At 48.6% G+C, this 26117-nt stretch overlaps 1 protein-coding gene across 1 annotated transcript; it reads left to right on the top strand.

Annotated features, from left to right (window-relative positions):
- The first annotated feature begins 834 nt into the window (after positions 1–834).
- Medag (mesenteric estrogen dependent adipogenesis) lies at positions 835–18722 on the top strand. The gene is made up of 5 exons (XM_075971729.1): positions 835–1259; positions 10536–10645; positions 14618–14730; positions 15138–15423; positions 17476–18722. Exons 1-5 carry the CDS (start codon positions 982–984, stop codon positions 17598–17600), a joined length of 912 nt encoding a protein of 303 aa, XP_075827844.1. The 5' UTR covers positions 835–981; the 3' UTR covers positions 17601–18722.
- The last annotated feature ends 7395 nt before the right edge of the window (positions 18723–26117 follow it).

Raw genomic sequence — 26117 nt, 5'->3', positions numbered from 1 at the left:
CAGAGACCTTCCATCGGTCAAAGTTAACTGTCGGGAAACTTGCCTGCTCCTCCGTTAGACTACAAGTTTGTGGTTCTTTACCCCTCTTCATTTAATTAAATTGAAAGGGACAACAGTCTTTTCATCCCTTAGGAAACTTGTGAGCACATAGCTAGAGCACCCAAATATCTATAAACTGATGATCTCAGTCCACGAAGGAGGCCAGCTGGGGGTCTTCCGGCTTGAATCCAAGCACATAACCACCCAAGGGCCCCGGGGGCAGCAGAAGCAAGAGAATCAAGAAATACAGTGCACAAGGGGATACAGAAAGCCTCATGGGAAAGTGGCAGGAGGCTCATGGAATGATGCTGGATGGGTGGGAACCCCCGCCAGGAAGGGCCAAGAGAAGGAAACGCCAGGTCATCTAGGTGGAGAGGGAGGAAGCTGAAGATTTAGACTGCGCATGCGGTGGGGGAATCTAGATGCATATGGAACTCCCAGCCTGAGCTCTGATAGCCCCTGGGCCCCACCCAGGTGGAGAGGTGGGTCAGGGACCCTCCCTGGGAGCAGTGGTACCTGAGGGATGGATGGGCGCTGAGCCAGGCCTGGGCATCTGTCGTGGAGAAGATGCTGCATTAGGCAGTGTGCACAGGCAGGGAGGGCCCCACGCGGGGGCTGAGTGTCTGACCCCAGTGGGATGACTAAGTACGTCTTGGCTGTGAGCAGGCGAGGTGGGAGAGCGCCAAGTTATGAAACGCTGATTGCTCTGCTGGAGTGGAGCATCTGGGGTCCTGCCTGGGGGCCGGAGGGGCGTGCCCGGCGCTTGATAAAAAGGCTGCGCAGCGCGGGGACCGCTTTCTCGGTGCCCTGCCGGCAGCACTCCTCGACGGCGGGCAGCCTTAAGGGTGACAGGAGGGCTCTGGAGCGACTGCTGTGTGCAGTAGTTAATCCTCCTACTTGGCGATCCTCAGGGTAGGAAGGGGACCGAGCCACAGCCTGGGTATGGCCACCGCAGCGTGCGAGCCTGTGGCTAGACCTAGCCTGACCTCCATTTCTTCCGGGGAGCTCCGCAGCCTGTGGACTTGCGACTGTGAACTGGCCCTGCTGCCTCTGTCGCAGTTGCTCCGCCTACAGCCTGGCGCCTTCCAGCTGCGTGGCGAGCAGCTCGTGGTGCCCGGGCCTGGGGAGCCCACGGACGCGCGAGGGGGCTTCAATGTCTTCGGGGACGGCCTAGTGAACTTCGACGGGCAGGTCTACCGCCTCAGCAGCTACATCAAGAGGTGGGTGGCGACGCCGTTCGCCCTAGCCTGTAGCTCTGTCCCTGCAAATCTTCTACCTGGCTGCTGTCCTCTTTCCGGGAGACCTGGCCTCCCTACCTGTCGTCCATAGCCGAACCTTTTTTTTTCTGAAGCAGCTGAGACGGGTGTCTGTCTTGGTGGGTGCTTTTCTTGTAACAGCTAAGAAGGGTGTCTTGCTGACAGTGTAAGGAGCACACTCAGCCCCACCCAACACTCCAGCTGGTGACTGCTTTTTCCATTATGCCCATTAAATGGGTCAGATGAGCTCAGCCCGCAGGCTCATCCCTCAGGGGAGGTCTAGGATGCAGATCCTCACACCTAGCTGTAGTTGTGACCACTAATAACTTTAATCGGCAGGAACGTGCAAAAAAGGTTATTTTCTTGGGGGTAATTGCTCTCTTGGTATTTCTTACACCAAGCAACCCTAGTGGAGAAGAAAAGCTCCCAGAAGCCCAGTCCAGGGCCGCTATTGACTCTTGGGTAACTAGCCAGCTTGGGCAGAAATAAGCACAGAGTGTACCTGCTGGGTTTGCTGCAGAACACTGAGAGAGCCCATCCAATGGTTCTCAGGAACTGTTGTGGCCAAAAGAATAAACTCCTGGTGATAGACTTGAAGGATGTGGAAATGGGCTTTGATCTCAGTGGCAGGAGGGAGGGCCATCCATGATGGATTCCACTTGGCTGGGTTGCCCTGGAAGACGAAGGTACACAGCCCTTATACATGTTTAGTAGGGTGCTGAGTTTCCCAGAACCAACTGGGTCTGAGTGGTGCAGCCCGGTAAACGGTGATGTGTACTCTGTGGAGAGGGTGGAGCCGAAGGGCCAAGCAAATGAGACTTTGACCCGTGCATTCTTCCCACAGCAGGAAGGACCCTCAGGATGGTGTGCGTTTTGAATGCCTGAGAAAACGTTCCCTACCAAGACTTTCTTCTTGGTAGGGAAATAGAAATGCCAGTTTGTAAGAGGAAGGGGGGGCGTTCAGTTAGAAAGCAGGTTTAGGCTGGGGAGACCGCTCTGCTCCTGAAGTGAGGGGACTTGAGTTCCGATTCCCAGCCCTCGTGTGAAAAAGTCCATGTAACGTGAACCCCAGAGCTCAGGGGTGTGAAGACAGGACAGTTACTGGGACTTGCTGACCTCCACCCTGTCCCTAAACTGACAAGTTCCTGGTTTAGTGAGAGAACCTGTTTGAAACTAATAAGGTGGACATGCATGCATTGGTACACCTCATGCGCTCAGACACGCACACACACACACATATGCATATACACATGCACACACATGCATACATACAATTACAATGTTCCAAGTGACCTGAAGCCAAGGTAAGGCACTTGCATCAATCAGCCCCCCCCCCATCTTAGTCTATAATACTGTAAACTTCAGAATAGATTTGAGGCTTGTCATTAACTTTTTTCAGGGTGCATTTTCTACACCCTGGCTTCCCCTCACATACACCATTGTGGGAGGGCGTTCACACCTCGGAGACACAAAGTCCACTGAGATGTTTCTCCATTGAAGAGTGGAATTTGCAGCATGTTTTCTTGTAGGGGGCATGCATGGTGGGAGCTTTTCTAACTGTGCGGGCAGTCTGAAGAGGGCTGGGAGTGAGCCAGTCTGACTAGAGCGTGTTTTCTAGATGGAAGACTGGGCTCAGGACAGCAGCCGGGAGGTGGGAGCATCCCGAACTTAGCCTTCTCAAGATTCTTTTGCTCTGGTTGGTAGGATGGACCCAGTCGTCATTGACCCTGACGATAGCATTACCTGTGGCACAGGTCTCGCCTGGATGGTTCCAGATTCTTGGAATTTAATGAAAAGAAATAATTGCAAAGTAACAGGGAAGTTTTATTTTTCCAAGAGAATTCTCTGTCTCTCTCTCTCTCTCTCTCTCTCTCTCTCTCTCTCTCTCTCTCTCTCTCTCTCTCTTTACTATTTTAAAATTATGTGTAGGTGTATCTGAGTGTGTGTGTGGATGCGGGTGAAGGCCAGGGTCAGCAGATCCCCTGGAGCTGGAGTACAGGCTTGTGATGAGCCATCTCTCCAGCCCCAGGACAACTTTGATCAAACAAAGCAGTAGTACAGATTAGTCAGGAATATACTATTAAGAGTGACAGTGGACCCCTTGAATGAAGACATTCAAGGCCCGTATTGCCCGAGGCTTCTTTCTATGGTGGAAAGGAAAGTGGAGCTGGTTTCCTTTTCTTTTCCTTTTTTTAAGATTATTTTTATTGTGTGAACATTTTGCATGCTTGTATGTTTGTTGTGTGTGTGTGTGTGTCTTGTCCCTGTGGAGACCAGAAGAGAACCGAGGAGCCAGTTTCTGAGGGATGTAGTTTGGGTGGGTCTGTTTTGATTGATGGGCTAGAATTATGTAAGCTGTTGCTCACTACACCCGCCCCTTTCCGTGTTGCATTTGATTTTAATCATCCGCACTGATAATACATGGGTATAAGATGGTAATTAGAGGATTCTATAGTTCATCAGTGAGCACAGCTTGTCTCTTTGTGAATGTACTCAAAGCTGGTTCAGGTCGGATTGTCCCCCACCCCCCCCAATGGCCTGATGAGTGTGTAATTAAATAGAATTTAAGTTCGATGGTTCTTAAATGGGGGACAAAGTTATTCCACTGTTCCCAGTGGGAGCTGTGCCTCGATGCAGGTGGGTGTTCTAGGTTGCTAACAAATTGCTAGGTGCATTGCTCTGGTGTGTGTGTGTGTGTGTGTGTGTGTGTGTGTGTGTGTGTGTATGTGTGTGTGCAGTTTGTAGGTAAGGGTTGCAAGTGGCTAAGTGCAGTATTAGAAGATAGTGTGTGCATAGCCCCAACCAAGTGGATTCAGGATGTCTGTCTCCATAGCATATACTACTTCTGTCAATATATACACCAAAGCCATGTCTTCTCCTTGTATATATATACATATGCATTTATAACATATTTATCTATGTATGCATATATAATCTATCTATTTATCTAAAATAGCCTTCAATTTGATGTTATTGCTACTATGGCATAGGGTCCACCGATTTTGAGTGTTGTTGGCATAACACTCCAGTTGGATTTTCTCAAAGCTGGGCAATTGGTGGAGGCGAACAGCCTGGTTTCAATGTGTCTGGCATCTGCAGAGTCTGTCTGTCCACAATAGGAACTTGACATTTGTTGTAACAAGCTGAGGCCTAGCCGTGATGGACTTCAGTGAGCTTTCATCTTTTTTTTTGCAGCCACCGCATTCCTGCCTTAGGTGCGGGATGGCATCTAACCAAGAACAGCGGCCAAGGCGGTTAGATTGAGAAAGGCAGGGGCAGGATCTTCAGCGCTTTGCACCACTGACCTTTGAGAATCTTACACAGACCTTCCCAGAAATGGAGATGCAGTGCCAGTGTCCCTGGCCAACTCGGATGCTCCAAAACGTGTGGCTAAGAATCCTTGGCCAACTCGGATGCTCCAAGACGTGTGGCTAGAAATCCTTGCTCTACTAATTACTTAGGTTTTTAGCCCCCATGATGAGCATTTTGTGTGAGGAATAGTCCGTAGTGTAATCAAGATGTAAGGCCTCAAAGGCGTGTTCTCTTCCTTTCCTGGGCTCCTTTCCCAAGAAACTTCAAAGATTACCCTTGGCACCCAAATGAGCCCCTCACTGAAGGCATCTCTCCTCCTTCCTCGGGTTCTTTTTTCTGATACTTAACATTTTTCTCAACACAACACTAAGTAAATTATAGAAGGCAAGCCTTTCCTGGTTGTTTAGTGACGGTCATAAAGATCCTCTGAAAACCTGCTTTAAAATATTTGTTTTAATTTGTGGAGTTAGTGAGCAAATCTCTACCATCAACATCATCATCATTCAAGATTTCTGTCCATGTCATATCTACAGCCTACTCAGGACACAACCCGTATGTAATGGTTACCAAGAGGCTTGAAAGACAAACCCACATTGATCATTGTGCATGCACACACACATTCACACACACATACACAGACACATATACGACATACATACACACACACAGAGACACATACACAGATATACACAGACACATACAGACACACACAGAGAAACACACAGACACATATACGATATACATATACACACAGAGACACATACACAGATATACACAGACACACAGAGACACACACACAGACGCACATACCATCTTTCCCCTAGGATGCAGCCTATTACTGACATGCATTGGCAATGTCTGGCAAACATGACCTCTGCACTGTGCACTGCTCTCCTGGCATGAAAGAGGCTTCTGGGTAATCTAAATAAATAAAAGAAGAAGTGTGACTGCTAATGTTGACTTGAGTCCCCAGAAGGGCGCAAAGTATTTTACCAGTATCATCGTGTGAAATTGCACAACGTGGACCCTATTGCTGTTGTTTATTTTTTTATGAAGGAAAAATAAAGGTAATGAACCCATGGAAGACGCTGGCATCGGTTGAGCTGTGGTTTCTAAGCAGGGCTGTCGGACTATGCCTGTGAGTTCAGGAGACTGCCACAAGCAAGAAGCAGTCTGCCTTCCAATGGAGCGGCGGCTTCTCACACTTCTGGAGGCCCCAGATAAATAACTGGGCTTCCCTCAGTTGTCCACACTGAGTATAAATCGGTCTGATGAAGGAACTAAGGGTGGGATTTTTTAAGGAAGAAGATAAAGAATCTGGCCTTACCCATAGCCGACCAACTGGGAGATTAGCAACCCTCTTCTGTCAGGGCACCCTGTGGGGTAGAAACGCTTGGGAATAGTGGGTAAAGAAGAGTAGGTCTTGGCTGTCCAAGACTCATCTCCATCTTACAGTGAGGAGTGACAGCCTTCTGTCAGCTCTGGCAGGGCCACAGTTCCGGGCGTCAGCGTGGAGGTCTCTACTCGGCCAGCTTGGGCCCTGTCCTGTGACCTCCTGCTCTCCCTCCCATCTCAGACGTAGAAACTGACTTGTGCGGCGTCCTTCCCCAGGAGACAGCTTGATGCTGGTGAGGTGACACCCGTCCGTCTGCACCCTGAGCAGTGAGTAGGGTAAGAGCCAGCCTCGAGGAAGTGGATGTGAGCCCGAGCGGCAAGCCCTGCACTGTGTCTGGGGAGGGACCCTGGGACATTTCCTTACTCTTTGTAAAGTAAGTTTCCTCATCTTTCAAATGAGAATAACAATCACCTTATAAAATGGGCTTAGTGAAGACAGGACTTTTATTCCCAGCACCCACATCAGATGGCTCTCCACTGCCTCCAACTCCTGCTCCAGGGTACCCGATGCCCCCTTCTGGCCTCTGTGGGAACTGCATCCACATTCACAAACCCATCCACAGAAACATATACATATATAATGAAAAAAAAAAACTCTTAAAAATAATCACCTCAGTATTAGAATTAGACTTGGCGAAGTCCCGAAGGAACAAATATTAGCACATATTGATCCCTTGCCAGCCATTAGTTTCTGTATCATTACTGAGCCTCATACAAGAGCCCAAAAGCTTCATGCGAACCGTATTTGATCTGGTCACCCTCTCATGGGAAGCTTGCCTGTTTTGTTGGTGATGGAAATGAGTTTTAGGAAAAGTTAAACAGCCTCAGAGATCACAGCCCAGGCACTCCAAGGCTTCCTGGCTTGGCTCCCCCAGAGCTTTGCTCTGGTTTTAAGCTATGCTGTCTGCTTCTTAGTAGCAGCATCCCCCGCCCCCCCCCCCCCCCCCCCGTCATTGTTAAATGACTGCCTGCCTTCTGCCTTCACCAGCTGCACCTCCTGTCAGCTACAGCAGCCCTCTTGCTCCTTGCCTACGTGTATTTGGCAGTCTCTCACCCGTACCTACCTTTGCTTTCCCCTGATGTCTCCGTGTGTGAATGATGGACCAACTTTTATGTGGTGGGATGCCCTCTTCCGTTGGTGTTTCTCAAACTGTTGGCAACTTAACATGCAAGTTTCCTGGGGTTCTCGATGAAAACACAGGTTCTGGGTGGATGGAATCGGGCAGGGACTTGAGTTCTGCGCTTGGATGAATTCTCAGGCAGGCTGATGCAGGCGGTCCAGGGACCACACGCTGAGCAAGAAGGACTTCTACCACTACCATTGCACGCTGAAATAATGGGTTTTCCCTGGTTCTCTAATGTACCACGTGACTCCTGCTCATTTTTTGTGCTAGCAGACCCTCCTCACGGTGGGTCACAGAGAGCTATGACTGACCGTCAAGGTTAGATGTGGCTCAGGGTCGCCGTGAGCCTTGGTTCTGGAATGGAGTTCACACATCACTGAGCTTGGACTTGAATTCCATCTTATTTTGAGACATGGCTTTCTCTGACATTGTCCTGCCCTCAGATCTTTGCCCTGAGGTCAGGCTTAGGAAGTTATAGTCTAAAAGTAATTTGGGGACAGTGTAAAAGGAAGGCACGATCATTAGAAGGACCTGTTATCTTAAAGTAACCTTAAAGCTGTTTACATTTTGCCACCCCCTATGCTAACTTTAGCAAACATAATATTCAGGGCACGGAGGTGATATTTGCATTACTAATTCAGAAGTGTTCGTGATTAAACACGGAATAACCGGTCCCTGGTGCCAGCTAGTAAGACATCCTGAATTAAAAGCAATAACTAAATGTCAGGCAGACACGGAAACACCTGTGGAACGGAATGGCGAGACCCTCTGATCTTTTTGTTTTGTAATGATTTTTATGTTCAAATTTTACAATCCTAAATTTCAAATAAGCACCCACATTTACTTATCTCACTGGAATTTTGACACATTAGACAGAAGGCCCATGACTGGGAACTGGGAATGGGATTAATGAGATAGAGTGGCCGCCTTTCACTTCGGTGACTTATGTGGTTACTAAACTGAAAGCCTCAGAAGTCAATACATCGTACTTTTTAAATCGTGCACCATTGTGGGCTGCACGATGCAATCTTTTGTGTCATTCCTCCCAACCCCAGCACGTGGCTTATCCCCTTGTCCTGAGCGCCCAGGCTGTAATATGCTCCCCACCTGCCATCACTTAGACGTCTAGCTTCTCAGCTCCGCTGTCTGGGTACTGCAGATTGCAGCACTGTGTGCGGACACGGAGCCGTCCAGCGGTTCCACGGCTTCCAGGTGGATAAGAAGGGATTCCTGTGATTCTTCTTTGTGGCCAGGTTAGACATGGGGAATGTACTCCTTTTCTATAAATTATGCTGTCAAGATTCTCTGATAGGCAGCATTTGCACACACCCCAGATGAATGACCCTTTAAATGGCCTCCGAGTCATCATAGACAGGGAAGTTCCGCTGCACCTGCTTCTACCGTCCAGCTGTTTCCTTGGGCTCACACTGTATACACAGTGCATGACCACGTCTAGTTTACACAGAGACTCAGTGTGGGACTTCCTAGAGCCTCTCCTCTGCGCGCAGCCATGACTCTCTGAGCCCTATGGCGCGGCAAGAGGCCCGTCACTGCATTCTAAGGGCCCCTTGTTCTCCCAGCGAGTGATCGCTTCTGACTTGATGCTTCTTCTTCTTGTACTGTGTGTGGGTTTGCTGAAGACAACTTGGCGATAGCAAAATTCAGTGATGTCTCCGGCCAGATGTCAGTTGATCTTATAGGGAGAAGGAAATGCCACACTGTCGTTGTGTTTTCAGAAAAGTGTGTGGAACTGCTTCCTTTGGGGGCTCCATTGTGCGCGAGTACCAGGTGTTCCTCTAGAGAGCAGTCATCAGACTGCAGACAAGGGAAAGGGAATTGCCATGGGGGAAGGCGGTAAGAACGCTAAATGGGTGGGTGGGTCACAGGTGGCACACACACACGCGTACACACACACACACACACACACACACACAGAGAGAGAGAGAGAGAGAGAGAGAGAGAGAGAGAGAGAGAGAGAGAGAGAGAGAGAGACTGGGCCTGGCATTGGCTTTTGAAACCCGCAGCCAGTGACAAGACTACACAATTCTTAATTCTTCGCTAACAGTTCTACTAAGTGGGGAGCGATCATTCAAGCATATGATTCTACGGAGACCATTCTCATTCAGACTACTACACCCTTGAAGGAAGCCGGTTTGCATTTGGATCTTTTTATTAACCATATAGAGGCATATGAAGGCTGTTTGGAAAAATCGGAGGGTAGCGGAGGAAAGCTAACTCACAAGATGAGAGTCAGGACTGACTCAGAGAGAACTTTCTGGAGTAGAATAACAACATAAAACCAAGGAAGCTACATTTAATGAGGATATGGGCCGAAATCCATTAACAGTTTGGTTTTTGTAATTACACGAACCGAGAATGGAAAAATGTGACTTAGTAATAGTTTGTAGGAAAGATGATTAATGGCATGACCCATGCAGGAGCTTGTGTTTCTCTTGGGATTACCGGGGGAGGGGGGGAACAAGGGGAGAAGTGGGAAAATTCCAGACCTTTTAGGCAGGATGAATCCACTGAAGAAGGGTCAGCGAATTCTACCTCTTCCATTCTGCTCTTTTTGTTCATTTTTATGGTTAAGGGAATGGTTTTTATTGTAGTTATGAGAGAGAGAGAGAGAGAAAATAGCCAGAGGCAGTTATATAACAGTCATGTGGAAGAGTCCAGAGCAGAGAGAGAAAGCAGTAGACTGAACATGGTCGGCAGACTGGACCAGGCCATGAGAGACAGCAGAGAAAGACACACACGCACATACCACACACACACACACACACACACACACACACACACATACCAGGCAGGGAGACATAGAGAGGAAGAGGAGCATAGAGAGAGGGAGAGCATGGGAGAGTGAGAGAGACAGAGAGACGGGGTGGCGTTGTTCATCATTGATCGGGGGAACTCGGGGCTCTGATAGCTTCAGATGAACTTTTTGCTCATGTGATGTAGGGCATTGGTCTCATCAAAGCAACATGTTGATACCAATCCACCCCAAGGACCATAGACCCCTCAGTCACTTAGCAACGACCCGAAGGGGATTTCCTTATGTGTGCAAGATGTGGTCACCTTTATTGGGACACGTTTTTAGAAACATTCCTCAGGGCTGGAGAGATGGCTCAGTGGTTAAGAGCATTGCCTGCTCTTCCAAAGGTCCTGAGTTCAATTACCAGCAACCACATGGTGACTCACAACCATCTGTGATGAGGTCTGGTGCCCTCTTCTGGACAGCAGGCATACACACAGACAGAATATTGTATACATAATAAAAATAAATATATAAAAAAAGGAAACATTCTTCAAAGGCTATGGCTGAGGTAGGCTTACGTCCAGTCAGTACGTCACCTTCCTCATGTGGGAGCGGGTGCTACATCTGCTGTTATTTCTCCTCTTCCCACAGATATGTGGAACTGACCACCTACTCTGATTATAAAGACTACAGGGAAACAATATTGAGCAAGCCCATGCTGTTCTTTGCTAACGTGCAGACCAAGAAGGACACCTCCAAAGGTAGGTGTATGTATAGTCTGCATTTGGTTCGGCCTTGCTGGGTGGCAGGCTAAGATAGGAGCGAGGCCCAAAGAAGGGAGGGTAGACGTCAGCCACGCCAAGGGCAACAGCGAGCAACCTGCTCTGCGCAGCCATTTGGAGCGGTGTACACAAGGCTGGCTCAGCGAACCTTGAATGATGGACACCCCCTCCACACACTTCTCACTTCCTGTTCAGGAAGGAAGTGACCTGACACGGAGCCTTCAGAGGTTTGACTTCCTTTCTAGACAGGAAATGATTTGACATTCTGGTCCTGGGGTTGGAGGGATGGTCGGAGTGGTGAAACCCTCATGTATCAAATATTATGTCTGAGGCGTGTTTTCTCATCACTAGTTGGACTAACAACCTGCAGGGCCTGTGGTCCAAATGGGGCTGCCTCGAGCATGAAAATAGGTACAGCTGATCATTTATCTTTGAGAAAGATTTAAGGTTCTTATTTTTCAATGTATTTTGTGTAGATGGGTGTGTGTTTTGTCTCCACTTGCCTGGTACCCTTAGAGGCCAGAATGGGGACTGGATCTCCTGGAACTGGGGTTACAGATGGTTGTGAGCTGCTGTGTGGGTTCAGAGAATAGAATGTAGGATCTCTGGAAAAACAACCAGTGCTCTTAACCTCCGAGCCATCTCTCCAGTCCTTAAATTTCATTTTAAATTATGTGTGTGTCCAGACTGGTACATGTACCTGTGTGTGTACAGTATCTTTGGGGACCAGGTGGGGGCATTGGATTTCGGGGAGCTGGAGTTACAGGAAGTTGTCACCCACCTGATGTGGGTGCTGGGAACCAAATCCAGGTCGTCTGTAAGAGCAGTTCGTGCTTTTAGCTCAGATTCACCCCTCTGCCCCACAGTTAATGATTTTCCTAGATAAAGGTATAAAGTTCACTGTGGTAGGATGCAGAGCCAGCATCCCTGTGGGATAAATATTCTGTCCTTGTTTTAAAGATGAGGGAAACTAATATATATGTACATATACATAATCTTGAGGGTAGTTGTAGGTACTTTAGGTTTTATGTTTTTGGGTGTTCTAGGACAGTTTCCAAAGCTCCAGAGAAACTTTGTTTTTATAAAAACAAACAAACAAATAAAGACAGGGTTTCACTGGTAGCCCTAGCTGTCCTGGAACTCACTCTGTAAACCAGGCTGGCCTCAAACTCACAGAGATCCACCTGCCTCTACTTCCTGAATGCTAGGGTTAAAAATGTGTGCCACCCACCTGGCCGAAGTAATATTCCTAAAGTGAGTTCAAGGTAATAACTAGTGATGGGCTCATTTCAGGCAGACTCCCTCAACCCCCTTCGGTAACAGGAGCACTCTCTGCCCCCTCGGTTACGGGAGCACTCTCTGCCCCCTCGGTTACGGGAGCACTCTCTGCCCCCTCGGTTACTGGAGCACTCTCTGCCCCCTAGGTGACTGGAGCACTCTCTGCCCTCTCGGTAATCGAGCACTCTCTGCCCCCTCGGTGGCTGGAGCACTCTCTGCCCCCTCGGTGACTGGAGCACTCTCTGCCCTCTCGGTAATCGAGCACTCTCTGCCCCCTCGGTTACTGGAGCACTCTCTGCCCCCTCAGTTACTGGAGCACTCTCTGCCCCCTCGGTTACTGGAGCACTCTCTGCCCCCTCGGTTACTGGAGCACTCTCTGCCCCCTCGGTTACTGGAGCACTCTCTGCCCCCTCGGTTACTGGAGCACTCTCTGCCCCCTCGGTTACTGGAGCACTCTCTGCCACCTAGGTGACTGGAGCACTCTCTGCCCCCTCGGTGACTGGAGCACTCTCTGCCCCCTCGGTTACGGGAGCACTCTCTGCCCCCTCGGTTACTGGAGCACTCTCTGCCCCCTCGGTTACTGGAGCACTCTCTGCCCCCTCGGTTACTGGAGCACTCTCTGCCCTCTCGGTTACTGGAGCACTCTCTGCCCCCTCGGTTACTGGAGCACTCTCTGTTCATCATCCCGACTCAAAGTGAGAATGTTTTGTTTGCTGGAGAGGCCAGAGCACAGCCAGTGGTGACCAGCCACATGTGACTAGCCACATCCTAGTACCGCGTGTGATCTGGTTTGGCGATGTCCTGGAAGCTGGCCAGGTTTCCAGGATTGTAACTCACAGATGTACAAGTGCACCCCCTGACTTGTCCCCCCTGAGAGGGATCTAAAGAAAGAATGAGAACTCTTACTTCAGCATTTTAATCACAGTTCCAAGAGTGGCACAAGAAGGAATCTGCGAGAGGTTCAGAGAGCGTGCGTAATTGCATGGTAACGTCTACGGGTAAAGACATAGGACCACAACAGCTGGCCAGCTGTGAGGAAAGCGAGGGCATGAAAAAGTTCTGTAATATCAAACCCAAAAGATGGCTAAGCTTGCACGAGGATGACTGTAACTAAGGCAACATGTCAGCCCTCCTGCTATTCTAGACCACAGTTTATGCAAATTAGGAGCTCCCTGTCCTCCAGACAAGCACTGCCGTCTTCTAGAAGCCTGTCGTGGTAAACACGCAGACCGACAGATCTGTGAATGTGCAGTGTGCCTCCTGCCTAGCTGCGGCATAGGCCAGACCTGGGCGTTTAATGAGCCTTTGTTCCGGCTTCCGAGTAGCTGTTCGCTTTATCCCTCGTCTCAAATAGCAGATAACGTGGTTTCTATCTAAAGCTCCTTTTAAAAATTCAGGAGGAGGGAAAACGTGGGTCAGAAAACTAAAAATGAGTAAGATTAGTATAAAATGCATTCAGGGCTGGAGAGATGGCTCAGCAGTTAGGAGCACTGGCTGCTCTTCCATGGGACCGGGGTTCTAGTCCCAGCACCCAGGTGGAGCTACCACCAGCTGCAACTCCAGTTCTAGGCATATGGCGTCCTCTTCTGGCCTCTGAGAGCACCAAGCATCCAAGCGGCACACAGATATACGTGCAGGCAAAACACCCATATATGTAAATAGAAAGAAATAAATCTTCAAAAAACGCATTCCTTAAAAATGTAAATGTTTGTCTTTGGCCCACAGAGTTTGCCTCTGAGATATCTCAAAGGCAATAGATATTCTCAAAACCATATAACAGCCGGTCCACGCCTGGAAGCAGAGACTGGCATGCATGCTTTGCCTTGCTTGATAAACTAATTTGGGCTTGGGGCTTGGGCTGGGAAAGAGATAATTGGTTAACAATATTTCAATTTTTTTAAATGAAGAAACAGTCTTCCCTTTGTTTATATTGTGTGTGTTGGGAAAGACTCAGAGACCAGACTCCACCTCCAATACCTTGGTGCTTGGGACTCTAGCCTAGAGCAATGGAGATATCTTAAGCAGTGGTTCTCAAACTTCCTAATGCTGCAACCCTTTAGTGCAATTCCACACATTGTTGTGAGTCTCCAATCATAAAATTATGGCTGCTACTTCATAACTGTAGTTTTGCTACTGTTATGAATCATGATGTAACTATTTGATATGCAGGATATCTGATATCCGACCCCTGTGGGGGTCGTACCCCACAGGTTGAGAACTACTGGCTTACCAGCTTAGGGAGCCTAAATTCCATCCTGGAGACCACAATGTGGAGGCGAGAACCCACTGGAGCAAGCTGTCCCTTGCCTTCTGTGTGTGCGTGCGCATAAACACACACACACAATCAATAAACGAATGTAAAAAAAAATTGCAGAAAGAACCTTTTCCACACTGGAGACACACCGTGGAGGGGAAGTTCTCATAGAAGGAGCTTTCGATTTCCAAGGTAGCTGAAGCCCAAGCCTGCGTTCACAGTAGCCCAGAGCGTGGTTCACATTCATAAGGTTCTGGGGAACATTGCTAGAAGTCTAGCTGGACACCCAAGGAAGCTGTGGGAAAAGAGAACAGATGCATACAATCTTCCGAAGTAGCTCCGGGCGTGCTTCTGCTAACTGGAAGAAGCATGTTCGGGTCACAGAGATGCTTTTTCTGACTTCTGCTTGCCTCTTCTAGAAAGGACCTATGCATTTCTTGTGAACACAAGGCACCCCAAGATAAGGAGGCAGATAGAGCAAGGGATGGACATGGCCATTTCCTCAGTGATCGGAGAAAGCTACCGACTTCAGGTGAGCTGGGCTTTCGGCAGGAGGTCTGCCTCTCCACAAAGCGACCAGCGGCCCTTGCTGGTGGACTGCCTTCTCAGAGCGCAAGGCTGCAGACATTCTGTAATGTCCATGTGGGTTTTTTTGCTTTTTTAAAAAAAATATTTATTTATTTGTTTATTTATTTATTTATTATGTATACAATGTTCTGTCTGTGTGTATCCCTGCAGGCCAGGAGAGGGCACCAGATCTCATTACAGATGGTTGTGAGCCACCATGTGGTTGCTGGGAATTGAACTCAGGACCTTTGGAAGAGCAGGCAATGCTCTTAACCACTGAGCCACCTCTCCAGCCCTGTCCATGTGGTTTTGTACGCATGTCATTTAACTCTTCTCTCTCTCTCTCTCTCTCTCTCTCTCTCTCTCTCTCAGTTTGATTTCCAGGAAGTCGTGCAGAATTTTTTTCCTCCAGGTACTGAAGTGCTGAATGGGCAGAACTTGAACTTCGCCTACGAATTCAAGGCGGATGCCCTGTTTGATTTCCTTTACTGGTTTGGGCTCAGCAATTCGACCGTAAAAGTGCGCGGGAAGGTTCTGAACTTGACGAGCATGAACCCCGAAAAGAAAGAAACAATTAAGTTATTTCTGGAAAAAATGAGCGAACCTCTAATCCGAAGGAGTAGTTTCTCTGACCGGAAGTTCAGTGTCACGTCTAGAGGTATGTCATACACTCTCAGGGGGTGGGAAAGGTGGCTAGTTCAAAGGGTGGAGCCCGGATCGAGAGCCAAGTGGCCACTAACGGAAATGCCAGAGGTCTGCCTCCATCCAAAGAGAACGATGATACCTGGGCACACAGCTTTAATCCCAGCGCTCTGGGAGCTCAGTGCCAGCCTGGACTACATAGCTGGACCAGATCAGCACCTGCTACCTGCAACTTGGGGAGGAAGGAATAAGAGGTGCTTGTTAGCCTAAATGAGAAGCAGGGCACAGTGGTGTGTACCTGTCTACCAGCTCGATATGATGGTGAGACAGGAGGATGACTTGAGCCCAGGAGTTTGAGGCTAGCCTAGGCAACATGGGGGGAAGGGATCCTGCTTCAGACAAAAAGAAAAGAGGAGAAATGGACAAAGAAAGCAAAAGGGAAGAAAGACGCAGCGCGTTTTCTGACATCGGTTATCTGATGCAGCAAGTGCAGAATGCTAATTTAAATGAAAAACTGTTGATTTAAGTATCGGTGCTCACTTCAGCACAGGGTTCAACTATTTTGGAAAGAGTGCTGCCTCCCCCATTTCATCTGTGTGCACTCCCGGTAACAGAGCCATCGGCCAGCTTGCAGGCTCCATGGCCGTGGTCTCTGTCTCAACGGTGTGTTCCGAAGGGCTCTCAGATACTACAAGAATAACTCCTGGGAAGGTTTCCTTTACCAACCCAACATGACATATGGCGGGCTCTTGGTTTTGAAATGCGCCTAGCTCAGGCAGATGGCTCCTTCCTCTGTGAGACACTCTCTGAGGGATAGCTAGCCTGGGCCCCAGAGCGCTTCCAGAATCAGGCAGGTGTTTGCAGCAACCTCAGTGCTCTGCAATGCAGACGTCAACGGTCTAGATTGATTGTATTTAACGGCAGTTCTTTCTTCCTCTGTGTACAGCGGAAGTCCTTACTCAGGGGCTGTTTATCCTGGAAATTGTCTGTCTCTCTCCCTCTTCCCTCTCTCCCCCTCCCTCCCGCCCTCTGTCTCCATCCATGTCCCACTCTTTCCCTCTTTCTCTTGTCTTTCTTTCTCTCCATCTCTGTTCCGCCCCATTTCAGCTTCTGTCTGTTTCATACCCCATCTCCATCCCCAATCCATCTTGTCTTAGCTCTATCTCTCTGCCTGTGCTTTCACGTTACAATCCAAAGCTTTGTGGGTGGTCTCGCCTTGCTTTGGCTGTGCCACCTTTGCCTGGGCCGTAGTCTCGCCCACTGGCCCCAGCATCCTGGGCAGCATTCCTGCGTCATGTGACTCAGCCTCTGGCCCTGTGTAGGGTTTCCACTAGGGCACATGGGGGATGAAAGTGTCGCGCTTCCTAGAAAGTTTCCCCCGAGCCAGGCCTAGGGCCTCCTCAGCCCGAGAGCAATGGAGAGGACTTGCCTGGGAGTTGGCACTGCTCATGGCACAGCTACGGCACACCTGTCGCACTGGCAGGCTGCCGAGCCTGGCACCCAGCTCTCAGACTGACTGGCAGCCCACCAAGGTTGGCAGTCTGTTCTGTTGGTATCAGAAGCTGACCTCTAGCTGGGAATGCGACTCAGTAGTAGAGGGCTTGTTTTCATCTTCCACCAGAATCTGACCCCTGGCCTCTGACCTCTGACCTCTGTCCTAAGCATCTGTTTCCCAGCACCTGCTGTTTACTCCCAAATCTCCAGCCCTCTGGAAAGCAAGCAGTAGTCATAGCAATGGTGTCAATTAACATTTTTTTTTCTTTCTGATGAAGCCTCACTATGTAGCCTTGGCTAGCCTGAAACTCGCTCTGTAGACCAGGCTGGTCATGAACTCACAGAGATCCACCAGCTTCAGCCTCCTGAGTGCTGGGATTAAAGGCACGTGCCATCACACCCAGCCAGCAGAACTAGCACTGATGAGAGAAAATCAGCACATTTTTGTTTAGCTCTTTGAGTGCCCCCGCGGAAGCCAGGACTCATTACTGAAGTGGCTATTTTGGATGGGTTTTGACGGCCCTTTCCTTCCTGTAGTGATGTCATAATGCACACCTTCTTTACTGTGTTTTAGGTTCAATCGATGATGTTTTTAACTGCAACCTGTCACCCAGATCATCGGTTACAGAGCCACTTTTGGCAGGATTATCATTTCCAAGTGTTCTGGAATCTGAAGAGACATCCAGCCAGTTCATCTGATTGGTCTGAAGATTCTAGCTGCCGCCCTTTGACGGCGGCCCTGAAGCAAACAGTGGGTTGAAGGGGTAAGAGGAGAGAGGAAGTGGGCACTTCCATCCCTTTGCCAGCCCCTGGGTCCTCCAAGATCCTGTAAAGGCCCTTTCCCCCATTTCCCTGGGCATGGTGCCCTGGCTGGCCCAGTGCACATGCCTTCCCTCAGGGTTATGATTATGGGATGGAAGGGTTCTGTCCCTATGGCACATGGTGCCATTGACGTTGAACATCTGAAGACTCTGAGGGATTCTCAGGGGACTGCCACCCTGAACTCTCTGGGAGGCACCTGACTGGGACCTTAACCCTGGTGCTTCAGTGGATCACGGATGCCTTCTGCTTGGAACTCACTTTTAGGCTTAGTGCCCAGCAGGCCTGGGGTAAGCTCTTCTCTTGCAAGTGTGTTAGGCAAGGCTGGTACCATATTTCACTTGGAGACAAGCATGGTTTTTATTCCGCCCATGGGAAACCTCGAGGACATTCAAGATCCTGGCTGCTGGTGGATCTGCAGGGTGCCAGGATGAACCCTGCCAGGATGTAAAGCCAGGTGGCATAGCAATCCACCCGTGACAAGACCGTGTCCCCCTCCCTGCAGGCACACCATGCGAGTTGGCGTTTGAAATACACTTTTAGCAGTCTTAACGCGAAAAGGAAAGTAAGCCATTACCAAAGTGGATGGAACAGCAGTGCACGTCCCGCCTTACAGCTAAAACGGGGTTCACTGAGAGGAAAGATATTATCCAGTCTATGTGTAAACGCTTATATGAGTGGCCAGGCCTGGGACACACCTGCAATCCCAGCACTTGGGAGCTGGAGGCAGGAGAATCAGGAGTTCGATCATCCTCGCTGCACAGGCAGCTCCAGGCCTATCTGGGCTATCTATACAGACAATTCTGTCCCATGAAAACAACAAAAGCTTTGCAAATAGTCGCAGGAAGCCAGATGTGTGGACCCCGAGTATCGTTTTTCTCTACCCGTTAATAACATTCCCGTGCTCCGTATTTTGATAACACTACTTGCTGATGGCCTGATGTTTGTAACTGAAATGCTATCTAGTGCATACGCACAATTAAAACTTTCCTTGGCGCTCAACCTGCAAGTGATTAAATTTGTGGCCGAAAGGGTATGGGGTGGGCCCCTTGAGGTCTGTAGGTGGTGGATTTTCTTTGTAGCGCACTAGACGTCAGCACAGGTATGGTTTTCAGAGTTACTTCCTCAAGGAGACACTTCAAGAGTGAGGCCGGGAGTATTTAGAGAGAGAAGATGAAGTTTGTATGGAGAGAAGAGGAGCGAAGTGCTTCATGGGAGGATAAATACGCTATTAGATTCAGGAAAAAGAAAAATAATAAAGAGTTGGAACCAGCTCTCCACCCGTGGAAACAAACCACTGGTGCATGGTGAGAATCAAACTCTCCCCTGAGGAAATAAAAGCTCCATTCATAAGACTGACAATTTGCTTTTGAAACTGAGCTGAGAAAATAGTAACATCCGCAGAAAGGGACTGGAGATCTGGGACTTTAATCTCGTAGTTCAGATTTCTCGGTTGACTCTGAAGTCGCTAACTCCATTGTTCACCCAACTGAGTTTTATCAGTTGCCTGTCCCAAAATGCACAGTGATAGTGTATTTTATTGGCAATTATTTCAGAGAAGTAAGATTGGCAAATCTATAACTTGGTGGTAGCTCCTCCTGGCTGAAGGAAGCCTCGAACCGGGCACACGTGCGGCCTGATGTGGACCAATAGCATGGAAGACTAGGAAAAATCTGAGGCCTGCTCCCACCAAAGCTCATGCTGAAATGGGATCCTCAGAGTCCTCTGTTCCTGCATTTATATCAGCACTTGCTGGCTACACATAACAATGTGTTTTACGATAATTTCATGCATGTCCATAATGTGTTTTGATCACGTTCAAATACCCCAACTTGCTCTTCGGCTAATTTCCTCCCCAGCTTCCACTCCTACTTCCATGACTGTTTTCTGGAAATTTCTGTCTTAGGACAGTGATTAGTCTAGGGCTCCTTAGCTGCCACAGCCTCAGGAAGTTTCAAGGCTCGTGATGGTCAGTCAGTTCCACGTGTCAGCTTGACTGGACCAAGGAGCCTAGATTTGGTGAGGCATCATTCTGGATGTTTCCGTGAGAGATGAAGTTAACCTTAAATTAATGACCTCTGAGTAAGGCCGGAAGTCCTCTCTAATGTGGATGGATCTCAATTAATCAAAGATTCCTCCCCTGCAAGAGGGACTCTGCCAGTGCTGACGGTCTTTGGATGGCAGTGCAGACGCTTTGCTGAGTCTCCACCTACTGGTCCACCCTAGATGGTGCATCTAAGGATGCCCAACCCTTAAGTTCAAGGCTAGCCTGGGATAGATGAGTCTTGTCTAAAACAAGAAAATACCCAAGAGACGGGGGAGAGGCACACACACACACACACACACAGAGAGACAGAGAGACAGAGACAGAGAGACAGAGACAGAGAGACAGACAGAGACAGAGACAGAGAGGGAGAAGAACATAGAGGGGGAGCATGGGAGAGTGTGAGAGAGGGACAGAGGGATGGGGGGACTCGTCTTCATTATTAATCCAGGGGGATTTAGGGCTTTGATAGCTTCAGATGAACTTTTTGCCCACGTGAGAAACAGAGAGAAAGAGAGAGAGAGAGAATGAAAATGAATATGAGTTTTCCTGCTTATTAGTTTCTAGACTCCTAACACAGAATGAATCCACAAATCAAGACAATGTCTTAGTTCACCAATCAGCTAAAAAGAACACAGTGTGCTTTTCACACACTCCTTGATGCAAATAACACACGCTCCATGGTAGTAGTGTCTTGCCTACATCAAAAATCAAAGGCAGAGTAGCTCACTCAGTTTCTGTCGTGGTTAATATAGATTGTCAGTCTCATAGGGTCTAGAGTCACCTAGGAGACACCTTTCCTCTTGCTTGGGAAAGTTTAGCTAGTTAATCAATCTAGTTCATTAAGACAGGAAGCCTCACCCCCCCACCCCCCATGGTTTGGGACCCTGGACTACACAGAAGGAAGAAGGTTAGCTAAGTACAGACACTCATTGCCTCAGCTTGCGACTTCAGATGCAAATGGACCCAGCAGCTGTCTCGTGATTTCCCTGCCATGATGGACAATCAGTCAAAGTAGACTCCACCACCCACTTCCTTCAGCTGCATTTGTCAGGGGCTTCCATACAGAAATAGGAAAAGTAGCTCAGATGATACCTTTGTGCTTAGAGTGGCAGGGGCATGACTGTGAACCGGCTTGACCGGCTCTGCTCTCTTCTGGGCTGCTGGAGAAGCCACCCTGGGGCTCTTCTTCACCCTTGACTAATTCTCTCTGAACTTTCCCACCACTTCTTTCTTCCTCCTAGTCAGGAAGTGAACTCACAGTCTGCTCTGTATTTCTAGAGTGTGGGTCGGTGTGTGTGTGTGCATGCGTGCGTGTGTGTGTGTGCGTGCATGCGTGTGTGAACTTGACACAGGCTATGGTCATTTGGGAAGAGGGAACTTCAACTGAGGAAATTTCTCCATCAGATTGGCCTAGGGGCATTCTACTGATTAATGATTGGTGTGGGAAGGTCCAGCCCACCGTGGGCGGTACCAACCCTGAGCAGGTGGGCCTGGGTTATACAATGAAGCAGGCTGAGTAAGCCCTGGGGAATGGCGTTCTTTTACAGTCCCTTCCTCTAGGTTCCTGCCCTGGTGGGCTGTGATGTGGAAGTGTAAGATGAACTAAACCTTTTCCTCTCCAGATTGCTTTTGGTAATGCTGACAGAAAACAGACTAAACAGACTAGGACCCTGTGAAACTCAGACTCAGAGGCCTCTCGCCAGCAGGCCCCTGTCTCTTTCTGGGCTCCTCTGCTCTCCAGAGGCTCCGAGCTCACGCCCTGATCCTTACTTTTGACCTACAAACTTGGCCAGGTCTCTCTCCTCTTAAGTAATAGTGTCACCTGACTACCATTGGCCTGCGGAGCCGGTTCACAGCTTTCAATAATGCTATCGGTTAACAATAAAGTCACAAGCTATGTAAAGTTTTATTTTTTTACTGGTATATATCAAAAAGTTCTGATTTCCTTTGCTGGCCAGCTCTTGGCAATCACCAGTTCTTTTATTCTGATCTTAATAACTAACATTAACTCAGATTATACATAACACTTCACACAATATATGAAGGCTATAGAATATGTGTGTATGAGTATACATGTATGTGTATATACTGTGTATATATACTGTGTGAGAATATATTGTGTGAGAGAGTATACATGTAAGTGTAGTTATAGAATATGTGTGTGAGAGAGAGTATACATGTAAGTATAGTTATAGAATATATGTGTGTGAGAGAGAGTATACATGTAAGTATAGTTATAGAATATGTGTGTGTGAGTGTATACACATATATGTAGGTATATAGAAAGATATGAGAGATCACAGACTTCAAAGAGCCCTTACTGGAAGTAGAGGCAAAGCCAGTAGAAAGGTAGAGAAAGCCACTGCAGACCATTAGACACTTATGAACTCAGCTAGAGGTGTATGAAGGTGATCAGAGTAGAGCCACAAGATCACGGAGTCCAGCAGAATCAAGGTCACTGGATGGACAGAGCAATGGACAGAGGACCATGATTTCGGTGGCCCGGGGAGGCAGGTAGTGGGACTCGGTGACGTCCTGAAGCCCTGAGGACAATCAGGAGTTTGGTATGCATTGGGGGATGAGATGTGTGCACTGGGGGATGAGATGACAGGCTAGTGGGACCACTGTCATCCATTGCCGGGCATCCTTCTTTATCTGTGGCTCAGGTGAGAGCATTTTATCCTTTGTTGGCCTAGTCTGTTTGATGCGCTCTTCAGCCTGGTTTTTCTGATGTGGTTTTAGTGGGTCCCTGTCCCCACTCTACTTGGTAAGTCTGTAGCGGGCACGTTTAGGTGTGAGTCATTCATCAGTACCTCCTGGGGAGTGCTGCACAGCTCCTGGGGTTCACAGCAGGAATGAGGTGCACACTCATTCTGCCTCGGGATCTGTGCCTTCAGGGAAGCTAAATGCTGCTTGTAAAATGGGGAAAGCGCAGCCTGAAGGTTTCCTACTGTAGGAAGTCATCTAGAGCCAGGAGCAGCCTGCCGCTCCTTTAACCTTCTCCCTCCCTCCCTCCCCACTGGAGATTTACAGCTTGACAGCTGTGATTGCTGTCTGCTCACTTTTACCACCCATTGTCTTTACCGCTTCATACTGTGTGTGCAGAGAGATTTATTACAGTGACGTTTGTTGGAAACAATGGATTAACTATTTTTTTTCAATGTAATTTCTTTACCGATTCTTTGGGAGTTTCACATCATGCACCCCAATTTTGCTCACCTCCTGGTTCTCCCTCCCCTCACCCCTGCTGTGCCCTTCCCCCCACGAAATAAAATTTTTAGGAAAACTCAAAGCAAAGCAAACAAGCAAGCAAAAACAAGAATAAAATAAACCAGAAAAGAAACTCTTTGTTTCTCCCTCTCTCCCGCCTTTCCAACACTCTTCATCTGTCCTGGTGGCGCTGGAATCCTCGGTGCCATATCGTAGACTCTCTTGTCCAATCAGCTTTCCTAGCAAATGTTCACTGCAGTGAGTCACTGCTCTGGTCCAAGGCCTCTGGTTTCTGGCACACTGTCATCCCTGGGTCCTCACCGGAACTTCTCTGGGGTATCCTGAGGAGGCCCAGAGTCATAGAAATCCTGCGGGCATTGTTCCCCAGGACCAATCCCTTCACAAGCGCCGGCAGGTCCTAGATGGGGTAGATGTGAGGGTGGGCCAACCCAAGGCCTGGCTGTGGGCCTGAGTGGTAGCTGAGCAGGTCAGTCTGGGTCCCTGGGGCCACCCGCCTCAGGTGAGGGGGCTGGAGTCAGCTCCCCTATGCCCATACCCTCAGGGTCGGCTCACCCTTGCCTGTGGGGTGGGTTGGGGCCATCTCTCCCAAGTACAGAGGCCCACTCTCCCATAAGAGTCAGCTCTCTTGCTAGAATGTTTAGTGAGAGACAAGGCTAGCTTTTCTTGGACAGAAGAAGCATGGAGCCAGCTCAGCATGGTTCCTATGGGCCCGAGGTGACACAGTCCTCAAACATCAACACAGACACCAGCTACAGCTTGACCATGGACCCAGACATGGCCCTTGGCAGCAATGTGGGCCTGGACAACATCCTGACTTTGGGTGGAAGCGCAAACAGACCATCCTGACTCGGGTTGGGATGATTTTGATAGTAACATGGTCCCTGGACACTATCGAGGCCTCACGTTGTGGCCCTAACCCTGGGCTTCTATGTGACCTTTGGTGGCAATACGGGACTTGACTTAGTGCAGATCCTCCAGGTGGATGCCCCGCCCACCCATTTCAGGATGGCTCTGGCCACAGCATGGGCCCTGGACACCATCAAGGCTATAGTTTGTGGGCCAGACCCACAGGTCCATGTGGCTTTTGATGGCAACTTGGGCCATGGACTTCAACACAGACCTCAAATACAGTAGGATCCTGAACCTAGACATGGTCCTCAGTAGCAGCCCGGGTCTGGTTATCACCATGGACCCAAGTGGTGGCAAAGGTCACCCAGCATTGTCCCTGGACACCAACAGACTCTGGCTGCAGTAGGACTGTAAACCCAAAAGTGGTCCAAGGTGTCTGATCAGACCCCTGGGCAACCACACAGTCTTTGACAACTGGTTAACTTTTAACCTACTGAATCCACATCTCCGTTGCTTGAGATCTATGCAAAACTACCGAGGCAAGTCAGTGACCTAGATGTTTTGTTTCCTGAGTGGCAGTTCTGAGTTCTCCTAAAGTTCAGCTTGGTACCTTCACTCGACTGAACACTGAGCAAGCCACTAATTGAGCCACCGCCTCACTCAGGTGACCTGTAGCTCCGCTGTTGGTCTTGCAGAACCCAGTCCTGTTGCCACAAGCTCTGTGCCCGCACCCTCCCCCATCACTCTTCGCAGCACAGCACCGAGAAAGTGTTCAGCATCTCCGGACTCCACTTCTCTTCTAGGTGTTGCTCCCTCCCCCTTTGCTTGGCTGGCTCCACGCATCCGGACGTCTTGTCTTTGCGCAGGCTGTCTGCAAGCCCCTGTCATATCTAGGGTGCTGCTTTCAGTGTCACCACGCAGCTCATATTCAATACACAAGCAGTGTTTGTTGAGAGGAGAGAGAAGAAAGGAAAGCACACCACAGAACTAACCAAACAGGCAATGGCTTAATCAGTTATAGGCTTGCCTCAGGCAAACAAACTTCAAAGTCAGGAACCTGGCCATGCCACTCACAGTAATGTAGACCCAGACCAAAATATATATGCTGAGTAGAGATGAGGAACTATAATAAGAATGGAGACATAGAGTAGAAATGAGGAAAAAGAAATACCTACGCTTGTGTGGGTTACCGCTGATAAACTGTGGTCAGGGTTATGCCTTTGTAAGCCCAGTGTTTACAGACAAGAGACCTGGAGCTCAGAAAAGGATCCACTTTCCCCCAGAGGGAAAGTGACAAAGATGGCTTCTGGATTAGCATTCAGTGCACACCCCAATTTTAGCTCGCCTAAGAGGAGACAAATCTAAGATATTAATAAGAACTCACTTTAAAAATTCTATATGCTCATTGCTCTGCTTTAAAAATATATTTATCTTAAATTATGCTATGCTAATCAGCCCTACCATTTCCAGACAGCTAATCTGTTATTGGGTGTCACTTTCTTAATTTAGATGCCACTACTAAACCCTAATTTAGACTCATTCCTTTTTAAATACCATTGACAGACGTCTGTGCCTCTTAACTTCTTCTGCTGTTTACTGCATTAAAATGTGCTACATTCCTGACATTGTGTGTATGAGGCTCCCCTAACAGAACGTTCTGAATTAGTTCTTAATTTTAAAGATGATGCTCTGTGGTTTTTGCAGAGGACCAGAGTCCAGTTCCCAGCACCTACATCCAGACGCCCCCATCCACATCCAGTGACTCATAGCTTCCTGTAACTCCAGTTCCAAGGGATCTAATGTCCTCTTCAGCTCTCCTCGGGTACCTGCCCACCTCTCTCTCTCTCTCTCTCTCTCTCTCTCTCTCTCTCTCTCTCTCTCTCTCTCTCACACACACACACACACACACACCTAAAAATGATAAAAATAAATCATAAAAATGTCGCTTGCAGACAGCAGACACATTTGTGATCTTTGATGCCTACTCAATGTTTCTTAATAAAATAAAGTCCTCTTTGGGAGGCCTTATTTTCCTCTAAGATCTTATGTTACAATTATTCCTTTTAGGGTAAATTTGTTATTTTTATTTCCTTTTTAAAAAAAACAGGATTTCCTTACCCAGCCCTGGGTGGGCTAGACTCATTATGTTGACCAGGTTTGTCTCAGATTCTCAGAGTGCTGGGATGAAAGGCCAGACTGTCAATCACCTACTAAACATGTTTCCAGAAATCTCCATTGCGTATTTCCTGAGCCCTCTTCCCAAGAGTGAA

This window comes from Microtus pennsylvanicus, chromosome 1 (genome assembly GCF_037038515.1).
Source record: "Microtus pennsylvanicus isolate mMicPen1 chromosome 1, mMicPen1.hap1, whole genome shotgun sequence".
In the NCBI taxonomy this organism is placed as follows: Eukaryota; Metazoa; Chordata; class Mammalia; order Rodentia; family Cricetidae; genus Microtus; species Microtus pennsylvanicus.
Note: the sequence above shows the minus strand (reverse complement) of the source record. Positions and strands in the feature narration are given on the sequence as shown.

Bases quoted from the DNA above. Each gene is read 5' to 3' on its own strand.
- Medag (XM_075971729.1), top strand. From the start codon at position 982: ATGGCCACCGCAGCGTGCGAGCCTGTGGCTAGACCTAGCCTGACCTCC. The intron at 14,731-15,137 runs GTGAGCTGGGCT...TCTCTCTCTCAG, and splicing joins GAGAAAGCTACCGACTTCAG to TTTGATTTCCAGGAAGTCGT. The intron at 15,424-17,475 runs GTATGTCATACA...ACTGTGTTTTAG, and splicing joins GTTCAGTGTCACGTCTAGAG to GTTCAATCGATGATGTTTTT.